This window comes from Myotis daubentonii, chromosome 1, assembly GCF_963259705.1.
Source record: "Myotis daubentonii chromosome 1, mMyoDau2.1, whole genome shotgun sequence".
Lineage (NCBI taxonomy): Eukaryota > Metazoa > Chordata > Mammalia > Chiroptera > Vespertilionidae > Myotis > Myotis daubentonii.
Genome location: NC_081840.1, coordinates 43,731,870 through 43,744,405, shown reverse-complemented (window position 1 = coordinate 43,744,405; position 12,536 = coordinate 43,731,870). Strand labels below are relative to the sequence as shown.

The 12,536-nt window shown below is 55.5% G+C and overlaps 1 protein-coding gene across 2 annotated transcripts in view; it reads left to right on the top strand.

The window, feature by feature from the left end:
- The window catches only part of SMAD3 (SMAD family member 3), a 111,921-nt gene that overhangs the window by 85,430 nt on the left and 13,955 nt on the right, over positions 1-12,536 (top strand). For both annotated transcript variants that reach the window (XM_059697445.1, XM_059697456.1), the window contains exons 2-5: positions 2,937-3,130; positions 3,282-3,413; positions 4,730-4,804; positions 7,701-7,751. In XM_059697445.1, coding sequence (XP_059553428.1) covers positions 2,937-3,130; positions 3,282-3,413; positions 4,730-4,804; positions 7,701-7,751 — 452 coding nt within the window. The remainder of the gene's footprint in view (positions 1-2,936; positions 3,131-3,281; positions 3,414-4,729; positions 4,805-7,700; positions 7,752-12,536) is intronic.

Below are 12,536 nucleotides of genomic sequence, written 5' to 3'. Positions count from 1 at the left end.
CAGTGTAGATGGAAGTTCATTTTCCTTGCATTTGGATACCCAGCTCTCCTGGCGCCATTTATAGAAAAGACTGCCCTTTCTCTTTGTCTTTGGACCTTTGTCCAAAATCAGTTGTCCAGATATATGTGACTATTTCTGGACTTTCTTAGGTTCCATCATCTGTTTCTCAGGGGGTTTGTTTGTTTGTTTGTTTGTTTGTTGTCATGACCACACTGCCTTGATTACTGTAGCTCCCTTGTTTTTTAAAAAATTAATTATATTATCAAAATAATTAATGTAAATAATAGTTTAAGAATTCAAGAAGTCCTTGACTTGATTCTTTCTTGCATTTTTTAATTTTTATTCTTTTTTGTTTCCAAGAGGTTTTATTTTTTAATAGTCTATAAAGGTTCCTATTTTAGGATTGCAATATCCTATTTCCCTGAGAGTAGTATTTGTTTTGTTTTATTTATTTTGGAAGTTTCCTCTTTCTTGCCTCAGACTTGCCTTTCCCCTCCCTTCTTATTTCTTCCTCTGTGCCTCCTGCTAGTGGCTTTCTTTAAAATGCTGGGTTTGGGCTGTGCATTCATATTTAAGAGCGAGGCAATGAAAACACACAAAATGCTCCAGCCTGTGGCTGGTGGACTGCCCTGGATAGGGGGAGCTGGCAGGCATAGGGTCATTTTGTTGGGGGGGGGGTCCCCAAATGTCAGATTGCAGGTCCCTTGTGGGCTGAGCTGTTTAATTTCTTCATCAGAGGGGGTGGGGACACGGACCATTCGTCACTGTTCTGGGTCCCAAGTGAGCAAGGGAGCCTCCAGGAATCCTCATCCCAGCCCTCATCTGACCTTCATCCCAAATCGTGCCCTGGTGGCCCCAGCCAGAGCCCCCTCTCCAGTTTATTTTCTGCAGAGAGCAAACCTGCCTCTCGCAGGATCGGGGAGGCCCTGTTGGTGGGGGCTTGGAAATGGGGGACGGGATCTGACTGCCTCTTCTGTAAGCTTTCAACCCATCCCCCTGTTCTCAGCCTCATCCTGCGAAGTGTGTGGTGCCTTCAACTCCCTAGTCCCAGGTTCTAAGGCGCCAATGGAATCACTTTGACAGGTGCTTGGTTTCAGCTCTCTCCACTCTGCTGTCTGTTCCCATTCCACCATCTGCTTTCCACTTTGTTCTGCTATTTTCCTACTTATTGTTTGGGGCAGAACAGAGATAAATGCATCTATTCAGTTTGTTTTATTTGACCTGAAGGACATTTCTTACCCTCGTCCCCCCTTCTTCGGCCTCCCCTTCCTCCCCCATCCATCCTTCCTCTCTGCGTCCCTCCTCTCTCCCTCCCCTCCACCACCTTCTCCTATCCTCTCCCCTCCCCTTTAATCCCCTTCTCCTCCATTCTCCTCCTTCCCTCCTCTTTGCCTGGAGCTCTGTGTGACATAGTTCCAATAGACAGCCAAGCTCTTCAGGCCCTGAGGAAACAGCCCACATAACATAGAAAGGATTGGATGAGGAACCAGGAAACGGAAGTTCTCTGCCTACGGATCTGATAACCTTCTGTCCTCTTTCACTTCCTTCTTGACCCTCTTTCCCATCCCTCAACTACAAAAACCCACGATGACCACATCACAGCCCACCTCACACTCAGACCTTGGCCTCCGTCACCTTCATCGTGTCCACTGGCTGCCCCGTTTCTGCCTGCTCCTCACAGAGTGCCCATAAGTCCCATTTATTCAGGCAAACGGGTGCCCTCCGTCACGTGGGGACAGCGAGGGAGAGCTTGCAAATGCCTCCCGGCCAGCCCCGCCCAGCTGTAGAAAAGCTGTGCCCACTACCCTCTCCCCGGTGCCACACATAGTAGGTGTTCATAGAATATGTGTTAATATTGTGTGTGTGACTAGACTCCCTTTACCTGTGTGGGACTAGCTTCACCTGAAGCCTCCTGCCCCCCGGAAGCCACCTGCCTGCCCACCTGCTCTTGGCTGATGGTGCCCCTGCCAGTCCTGAGCTCCCCAGTCCCGTCTACTGCCCAACGTGCTTGTCCTGCAGTTACCTGGGATTTTATAAAGAGGAAGGTTCTGATTTAGTCGGTTGGGTAGGCTCTGCCTTGTACACGAGCTTCCGTGGACCAGACCTGCTGGTCCCGGACCACACTTGGGCCTGGCCTGAGAGGAGGGGATCCCAGCTGCTTGAAGGCTGGTCACCACGGAGGACGTGGTTTGACAGGGACAGGGCACTGCCATTTGCCGTGTGTCTGGTCAAGGACAGTTGCAGAACCGAGTGTGGTGTGGTGCCAGGGGCTGGGCTCCTGCTCGGCCCACGCACGGCCCTGTGGGTGGCACCTGGGTCCCCCTGCAACCACCCCTCACACTGAGAGGCATCCTGGGAGGTGTAGGCTCGCCATTTAAAAGCCCCTTTAGTGTCCCTCTTTCTCTCCCGGACTCATCACAAATATCACCTAAGAAAGAGATGTTTTAGGTTGTTTTGTGTTTGTTTTTCTTGTTTTCTGATGTGTGAGGGAGGCACTGGGTGAGTGTGGAGAGCGATGAGAGCCGTGCTGTGTGCTTGGTCACCCGTGCACACACCTAAAGAACTCATTTTCTCGTTCATCCCTGCCCCGCCCACCTCCCCTGGCTCCTGGACCTGTGCAGACCGGGGCTCCAGTGCCCTTCCGTTTATGTGGGGGGGGGGGGGTGTGAGCCCTCCCCCAGGGCCTGGGAGAGCCAAGCCCACTCTGTGGCCCTGGGAGGCATGGCTTCCTTGGTGGGCCTCTGTGTCCTCCCGGGATCCCGTCCAGCACTGAGTTAGTGGGTCTCTGATCTCTAGGCCTCCGCCCTGGGGAGAAGGGAGCGAGGGAGGGCTCCCGTCCCTGCCAGCAGGCTCACTCGGGCCGCAGCAGACAGGACTTTGGAGGAGACACACCACGTCCACTTCACTGTCTCTCTTTGCTCCTCCCCTCCCGGCAGGTCCCTGGATGGCCGACTGCAGGTGTCTCATCGGAAAGGGCTCCCCCATGTCATCTACTGCCGCCTGTGGCGATGGCCTGACCTGCACAGCCACCATGAGCTGCGGGCCATGGAGCTGTGTGAGTTCGCCTTCAACATGAAGAAGGACGAGGTCTGCGTGAACCCCTACCACTACCAGAGGGTAGAGACCCCAGGTATGGCCCCCTCTCTGGGGTCTGCAGGTGCTTCATGTCACTGCCTCCCCTTGCCCCTTTCCTCTCCTCCTTGCTCTTCCTGAGGGAGGGTCTGCAGTGTATTTGGGGGTGCAAGGCCTTGGTTCACCTCTGCTCTGTCTCCCCTGAGCAGTTCTACCTCCGGTGTTGGTGCCACGCCACACAGAGATCCCGGCCGAGTTCCCGCCGCTGGACGACTACAGCCATTCCATCCCCGAGAACACTAACTTCCCCGCGGGCATCGAGCCGCAGAGCAATATTCCAGGTGGGTGCTGGCAGTGTGGGCCGGCCGGGGGACATGGGTCCCACTGCTCCCCTTGGGCCCCCTTGGCCTCCCCGCCACCCCCTCTGTGCACACAGCGCTGGCCCCTGACTCAGAACCACATCCCTGTTGGGAGAGGACCCGTGGCCTTGGCTCCCGCTCACTAACGATGCTTTTCTTGGCTGCGAGGAGTGGCAGTGTGACCCTTCCGCCCGGCCTCAGCGCAGTCATTTATTTTGGAAGCGGAAATAGCGATGCTGTGTTCCTCTCACCGCCCTGGAGGCCGGCGCTGAAGTTCAGGCAGGATCCCTGCCGGCCCAGGGGCTGCGAGGCCGTGGGTGCTCTGAGCCGCGTGGGCGAGTGCAGAGCTGGCCTGTGAGTCAGCCTCTGAGCTTACAGCCTGGGTGGGGGCGGAGGCCCAGTTCGAGCTTTCCCTCCCCAGGGAGAAGTGGGCCCCAGAGAGTGCAGGAGCTTTTAGAAGCCCCTCACTGACATGCAAACACAGCGTGAACCAGCAGCACTCTCGGAGTCCAGGGAAACAGCCCGCAGCACGTGGGCTGGTCCCTTCAGGGCGGTGGCTGCTGGGCGGTGGCCATGCTGTGTTCCTTTCAGAGCATCCTATGGGGACCGGCTTTAACCCTAGTGAGTTTCCTGGGCCGAGGTTGATGGCAGGCCTGTACGTGTGGGTCACCGCAGCCAGGAGAGACCCACTTTACAGCCCAGCCTTGTCAGATCCTGCACCGGGACGCTGCGTCCAGGGGCAGGCCCCCCACTGTGTTCATTCAGCCTAGAAAGCTCAGTCAGGGCCGGGCGTCATTCCGAGAAGCAGATCACGGTCTCTGCTGCCACTGGACTCGCAACCCACTTGGGAAGCTAAGAGGTCCCCTGAAGAGACAGCGTATAACCAGGCACCTGCCCAGGAGCTGGCGCCAGGAGTGCGGTTTGGCTTGAGGGGTCACCCTTTGGAGGACAGAGATGGGCAAGGCTGAAGCAAGTCAACAGCCTCCCTCAAGGGTGGTCTTCAACCGGAACTCGAAGGAGGGGGTAAAGCCAGCCTGGCCGAGGTTCTAGAAACAGACATTTCAGACTTCGGAGTGGGATGGTGTGAACAGGGGTGGGAATGAGGTAACTAATGTTCGGGTGGGGAGCCTGAGGTGGGAGGCGGAGGACAGCGGGACCAGGCGCTGTGTCCTTGCTTGGAGGCCCATGATTCCTCCAGCGCTGCTACCGGCACAGGGTGCGAATGTGCGAGAGTTTGCAAAAAAATCTCTCTCCAAGTGTGGAGGCCAGTTAATAACCCCTTTCCTTCTGATTCTCAGAAACCCCACCCCCTGGCTACCTGAGTGAAGATGGAGAAACCAGTGACCACCAGATGAACCACAGCATGGATGCAGGTCAGAGTCCTGCAGGGGTGCGCTCCGAACCCCGAGCGCCTGCCCTCCTTTCCCTCCCTCCCTCCTGCCCTCTTTCTCTCTCCAACCCTCCCTCCATGTCTCTTTTCAGTATTTGTAGAACAGCCACTCAGCCAGGGGCTGGGGATAGAAGAGGAGCCTGAGTGGCCCATAGCTGGTGGGGAGCCTGACAAGATAGGGAGCAGTTACTGTGCATCTCTATGCTCCCTGATGGAAGTCGCCACAAGGCATCAGGGGCGCAGAGAGGGCCCCTAATCCAGCTTAGAGGGGAAGTGCTGGGGCGGAGCAGTACCTTGCAGGGTAGGTTTTTCTTGAGTTGAGTCTTGGAGCGATGTAGGTCTCAGCCAAGTCGTTCTGTCAGGCAAAGGGTGTGCCAGACAGTCATGGGGGCATGAGCAGGAGAGCCTGGTGCATTCTTGGGACAGTAAACAGTCAGTGTGACCTACTCCTCCAGTATGGGGAGATGCAGGAGGGCACGCCCCTCAAGGCTTCACGTGTGGCCGGGAGCTGACGGGGAGCCACTGCAGGCTTTCAGCAGGGGCTGTGCCTCAGTGCCATGTTGCTGGCCGTGGGGTGGGCTCCATCACCAGGAATAGTTCCAGAGCCTGAGTGGAGGGAAGGCCTTTGCTGCTGGCCAGTGGAGGCAGGCCCCCGAGGCATCTGTTTTTGTGTGGTGACCAAATGTGATATGTGTTCCTACTGTGAGGGACCCCCCCCCCCAGCTGTCTCCAGCCACATCTCCAGATGTTCCCATGTCATTTATTATGGGACCAAATGGGCTCCAAACCAGTGGTTTCTGGAGTTGAACCCCAGCTGCCACATGGAATGTGCGGTTGGGTGAGGAGGAGGGAGCCAAGCAGATGTTCCGTTCCGATGATGGCGGGCATGCCTTGTGCCCACAGAGCCGCTAGACAAAACATAGCCACCTGCCTTGCGCACAGCCCAAAAGAGAGTATGCGATTCCTGAAAGATGGACGAAAGCAACTCACATGTCCACTGTAAACGTAGTTGCTTGATACCCAGCCTGGGCATCGTGTCACTTTGGGGTTTAGCACCTCCCTACACACACCCCCTGGGTGAGTGGCTGACAGTGTGAACCCAGTGGAATGCATTGAAGACCTTCCTGTACTCGACGCCAAGTGGCCATGGCAAGCTTGCAGCCATTAAATGATGGCATGGGAAGCCGGCCAGCTAAACAGCATCTCTCCAGATGCTACATTTCTCCTCACTCTCCCTTCCCTCTTCCCTCCTTGCTGCTCTCATGTTTGTGGAATGATTACTGTTACAAAAGAAAACAGACCAAAGGAGACGGTCTGTATATGGGCTGAGCAGCTGCCATTCCGCCCCCTCCTGACCCGCCTCGCCACCCCACTTTCTTTGTCCCCTCTCCCTTCTTCTCCTCCTCCCATAAATGTACTTGCAGGGCCCTGTTGTGAACACTAGTGATTTACCGAAAGTGGACACGGGGCTTTGTGGGCCCCAGCCAGCCTGTGGTGAGCGGGTGGGGCCGCCTATTTATTCTCCCTTCTTCACTCAAAGTTGTCCCTTTGGAAACCCGTCCAGTTGCTCATCAGCTGAGATGTGGTGGCTGGAGCCCGAGGATCACCTGGTCCGGTCCTGGGTCTTCCCTAACACACAAGTCTGCTCAGAGCAGTGAGAAGGTTCTGTAGCCTTCCTGGGTCTACATGAGCCGCCACAGAACAGGAAGCCGGCCTTTACTGAGCGCCTACTATGTACCAGTCACGGTGAAGGCAGTTTCACATGCACACGCTCCCTTCGTTTCTACAGATCACACAATAGATGGTGTGATTTCCCTTATGCCTGAGGGGGAGGGTCAGGGCTCAGCGAGGTTAAGACTCTTTAGCCAAGTCCCACAGCTAATGCCTGGCGGCATGGCCGGGCCCCTGATTCGGAAGCTCTGCTTCTTCCGGGCTCTCCCACATCCCAGTGGATTGGGTGCTGGGGGAGAAAAAGAAACCCAGGCGAGAGCAGGAACAACCCCCCCCCCCCCCCCCCCCCCCGTGAACAGCTCAAGGGGGCGTGTGTATGCGGACTGGCAGATTTCAGGCAGGAGCCAGCCCCACTGGGCTGTCAGTAAGTGAACAACTCTCCGTCGCCCGGCGGGTGCAGGGACAGAGGAGGGACGTGCCAGTGTGCCCTGTGGAAAGGCACTCACTTGGTTTTTTTGGAAGGTCGATGCCATATGGTTGTTGTTTTTCCTGGGGCTGAGGGATGGAGAGAGGGTCAGAAAGTAGGAAGAATTGTGTAGGTTTGGACTTTTGCCACGTACAGCATTGTGTCTTATATAAAATGTCAGTCTGGTCGCTGAGCTGTGGGATTTCTGAGGCAGCTTGGTGAGTTTTCTGAAACCTGGGGAAATGGTTGGAATGGTATTTCCAGGTGCCTGAGCCACTGAGAGCAGTGACTGGTGATGTCTGGGTGGCCACAGGCCCCACCTGTGTGGGACAGCTGGCCTTCACTGCCTGGGGCTTTGGGGAGCTGGGGAGGGGGCCTTCGCTGCCCTCTCTTACTTTCTTGGGGGCACAGTTCACAGGGCAGGAGGGTGTGGTGTAGGGTCTGTTCCCTAGTTGGGAACTCGGCACCCCTGAGCTGTGGGTCCTGGGGAAGAGCAGCACCCTGTCGGTCGTGGCTGAGACCCCCAGGTCATCCGCTCATCCATGTTCCACAGATGATGTCCCCTAGGCCCGTGGAGGGCAAGGACGGGCCAGGATGTGGCGATAGGCCTTCTCCTGGGCCTTGGAGGGTCAGCCCGGGGTTTCTTTCTGCTGGCCACCCAGCTGCCCACCTTGATGTCAGGAATTGGGTTCTCCAGCCAAGAGTCTTTTATGAAATCTCACGCCTGTGTCTCACCTCGCAGGTTCTCCAAACTTATCCCCGAACCCGATGTCCCCAGCACACAGTAACTTGGGTAAGTGTCTGCTCGTCTGTGTGACTGTCTCCCCTCTAGCTGCAGCCCTGGCAGGTGGCCGGTGTGAGGAGGGGGTCCTGAAGGTGAGGCTCCACCCCAACCCCCCACATGGGCCAGCTCAGCCATCGGGTTTCCGGTTACAGGGATTCTGGGGTCACCCACAGAACGGGAAACCTGAGAACAGCGGTGTCAGGAAAGGCCACTCTGTGCCGGGTTGTGTTTCCCCCGTGATGCTGAGACGTGAGTGAGTGAAAATTCCCCAAACCTCGTGCCCGGGAGCCGAGGGTCTGTGGTCGGCCAAGCGTGCGTGCGTGGTTGGATGGAAAGCCATGGGCGGCCGACTCCAGCCCCCAGTTTTCATAGAGGTTTCAGATGCACTTCTTTGGAGTCTGTCTGAACATTTCATCTTACAGTGATGTCATTAGTATTGAAAACGGACACATATAAGGAACCTGAGAAAAAAAAGCAAAATTGCCCACAATCTCTCCACCACAAACCACTGTTTTTGCTTTATCACAGTCCTTCTGATGTTTGTGGACCCAGCATAGATATCTGTGCCTTGCCACCGTGATCACAGTGCATATCCATTTTTTATTTTTTTTCTCCTCTTTGTGCTTTGGGTAAACACATTTCCATATGTTGGTGCCTCGTTGATCATTTTGCATCAGCTCCTGATGTTTGGAGCAGCTGGGCCATCATTTTCACACTTTCCCTCAGCCCGTGGACTTCTGGGTCCATTTTTCTGAGATTTGCTTTTCTACCCCAGGGAAGACCTCAGCTCAGCTCTAGTGTGGGGCCTGCTGAAGGGCTCAAAGCAAATGAAACATCCATTCCACTTTCATTGAAGGGAATGCTTTATGTGCTGGCCTGGCAGCTTTAGAAAAACGTGAGTTTGATTTTGTTTTGGCCTTCATTGCTGGGGCTGGCTTAATGTGTGGCTCAGGAAAAGAAATAGTTAATCCCCAAGCTTGGTGAATCGGAGGGGATTGGCCTGTCTTCTGTTTCCAGGCCTTGACTGATAGCATCAGGTGAAGAAAGCCATCCCCTGGAACAGTGAGAGAGGCTTGAAAGCCCTGTAATGCGGGCTGACCCGTGGGCAGTGTGAGATGGGACTTTGAGATCTGTCTTAACATCTTGGTAAAATAATATCACTGTGAGTGTTGGGCCTTGGAGAGGGAAGGTCACATTCGATGGGAGAGGACTGATTGAATTATTTAAAAAACAGACTCTGCGGGCTAGAAGCCACGCTCACACTCGAGAAATGAAAGGTCATGATTGTGAATTGGACTCTGGGCTTTGGCCTTTGAGGTGACCCCACCCCGTGACCCCGGCAGCGCTTCCTCTCCTAGACTCTGGAGCAGGCTCACCTTGGAGACCTCGCTGCCTGACTCAAGATGCAGATGGGCAGTTGTCACTTGCTGTGAACTCCTATCTGCCTTGTGTGGACTAGGATGACAGGATGGTTCTCGAACGTGGACCCAAGGCAGAGTGTCCTATTGACGCATCCCTTCCTCCCCATTCCTCAGGCCCTTTTCTGAGGGTTGAGAATTCTTAGGTCATTTCTCCCCAAGGTAGGAACAGGCCTCAAGCTGGGAAAGCAAAGAGTGGGTGCCACTCTGCTGGGAAGGTCTGAATTGGGGGACGAGTCAGTTGACGAGTCAGGGTTAGGACTCATGGTGAGACACAATGCTGACAGGCTTGGCTTTCTCTCAAGCCCTCACACCCCCACCTTCATCCATTTAAAACTATCGGCTTCATTCCACCCGTAAAATCTCATGGATTCCTGGCCTCAGAGCTGGAAGGGAGGAAATGACGGTGATGCCAATGGCAAGCATTTCTTGAGAACTTACTATTTCCTGTGTCGCTCATTGTTCCAGGCCAGTCTCCATAACAACTGTCTAAGGCAGTGGTTTGGTAGTTTTTCATTTCACAGGTTAGGAAAGCAAGGGGCAGGCTGCTTAGCTAACTTGTCCCAGGTCACACAGCTAGTAAGTGGGGAAGCTGGCTTTGAACTCAGGCCTCCGGACCCAGAGCACGTGCTCCTGTCTGCAGCAGGGCACTGCCTTGCTGGGGCATTTAGACCAGTTTCCCTCGTCCCACCACCTTACTCAGAAGACCCAGGCTCAAGAAGGGCATTTATTAACTTACAGTCAGGGACAAATGTCAGGTTGAAGACTGTGTCCCATCTGGTCCCTGGGTGGGAACCTGCCCACTTGCACCTGTCTCTTCCTTATTCATTCCCCAGGCACTTCTTGCCCAGTGGCTGTGTGCCCGTCCAGGTTGGGGGGATTTGAAGAGGACTCACAGACCCTGCCCTCCATGTGCTTATGGCCTTGCTGGGATAAATAAGGCAGGACTGTGCATAAGTATAAAACAAGAAGTAGGTGCAGATGAAGTGCCCTGAGAGGTCACAGGAGGTAGCAGTGGTATTCCAGTGGGTACAGGCTTGCCAGTGTATGAACTCATTTCGCCAGCACTGGCTGAGTTCCCAGGATGTACTGACACTGGTGGTCTGAGCTGGGGATGACACTTAGGAATCAAAGTCTGGCAGAGTGGCTGGAGGTGTCCGTGTCCACCTGGGAGGCATTGTGCCAGATGCCAAGGGAGCAAGCACAGAGGAGGGAGGAATGATATATGCCAAGGAAGAAGGTGCCGGATGAGATGGGAAGACCTCAGAGCTGTGGCAACACGTGTGAGCTGGACCCTGAAGGACACACAAGTAGGATGCCATGAGGAGGGAAGGAGGGAAGGACATTGCAGATGGAATGTCATGAAAGGGCCGGTTGAGCTCCAAGGACAAGCTGGTGGACAGCCTTTCCCAAAGTCGGGTCAGGAGACAGGATTTTGTCATCAGGTTGGAAAAGCCTGCACTCCCCTCTCATGGGGCCCCAAGGCACCGGCATAGTAAAGCCTCCGAGAAGTCCTGCAGGAAGGAGGCCCGTTTGATCAGCATCGCTCCCTCGGACCTGACCGCTATTCCATCACTTTTGTCTTATAATCCCATTTACCGCCCAGAGACGGCACTTTGGAAACACGGACGAAGGTGCGGCTGAAGTTGTAGGAGTGGTTGAATTCAGTGGAGAGGGAGACCCAGCTCAAGAAGGAGAGAAAGGAAAGGGACCGATGGGGGGGCCCTTGTGGGAGGGACAGGGTTGAGAAAGAGGCTGAGGGTCAGGTGCAGGATGGGCCACAGCAGCCAGAGGGATGGGAGATGCCAGGGAGGTCCCACAGAGATGCAAAATGAGATTAAGAAAAGACCCAGAGTTTGACATCAGGAGTTCAAGGGCATCCTTTGGAGAGCAGGTGTGGGGAGGGGTGGTGGCGGAAGTTGGTCGGAAATGGGCTAAAGGGCAAATAAAGGGCGAGGGCCGGGAGGGAGCCCACAGCGGCAGCCCTGGGTTCCTTCTTCCGGCCCCTATACCAGACGGTAGGGTGATGGCAGGCACACAGCAAGTGCTTCCTAGAGAAAGATGGGGACATCTCGCTATTTCTTGTGAATAAATTATTACACAAAAAGAAATAAGACATAGGCTATCTGGCTCCTTCTTCATTTCCTCCCCACTCCAGGCGAAAGGTTGGGCCTCCCGCCACCAGGTGACTCACGGGAGCTCCAGTGTGTGACTGAGAGCCAGCTCAGCCTCCCGCCAGAGGCTGCGGAGACCCCGGGGCTGTGTTTTCTGTGTTTTCGGGGTGTGAGCAGGTGATGTTCCTGTTATTGCGCACCGTGCTGCCTGAGTCACCTGGAATTTCCTAAGCACCTAAGGCAGAAGGATCGGGGCAGTTGGAGAGGAAGGAGGAAGGGGGAGGGAGGTGGGGAGAAAGGAAATGATAACGATCTGGATCCTGCTGGTGAGTAAGTTGTTTTCTGCTTCTAAGTGAGACATTCGGGGTGGGCCTTGACCTAGGGAAGCGGGTACCAGGGAGTGCCCAGGGCAGCAGCTGAGCGGAGTTTAAGGAGGTGACGGTTCCTCAGAGCGCCTGGGGCAGAGGCGCCTTCCTCTCCTGCCAGGAGAAGGGCTGCGGGCCGGGCAGCAGGACCCCCGGGGCCCTGACAGAGGACTTGGGTCCAGCTGCAGGCCTTCCTGCTGCTGCACATGGCCTTTCCCTCAGGGGAGTCAGAGGATCTCAATGGCAGGAAGTCAGCTGCCGGCCCTGCCCTCACACTCCCGAGGGTCCCGCTCTGAGACTTTGCCGTGGTTCCTGGTCTGGGCGAGCCGGCGCTAGGCTGACTGCGCGGGGCTCCTTCTGTGTACACTCTGGTGAGATGGGCTGGAATGGGTGCCCCAGAGGCGGGGACCCAGATGGCCCGGGTCTGCAGGAATAACGCTGAGGTGCGCAGGTGGCTCAGACACCAGGGGTCCATCCTGCAGGGAGGGGTCAGGCAATGCTCCACAGCCCCGGGAGCTGGGCCCTGCCAGTCGGGGCTGGGCGCCCAGGTAGAGGGACCAGCAGGAGAGACGGCAGCCTGAAGGCAGGTGGGGATGGCCGTGGGGAGCCTCCCGGCCTGAGGTGGAGCTGCTTCAACCTGAGGAACGAGCGCCCAGAGGAAGCCAGCCATTCAGGTTCGCCCTTTGGCCTTGCAGTGTCGTGCTCCTGGCCTGGCCTGCTCCCTGCTTTCGATTTATAGTAGAAAGTTAATTTCCCCTCTGGCCTCCCCCTTCCTTTACCGGATTTGGATTTCTTGCACATGTTTTTAATAGGGATCCCTTAATCCAAGTGTTGCCTTCTGGGTTTTATTCTGTTTTCTTTTCCTTAAACAAAACAGAAAGTCTATGCCAGTTTGGA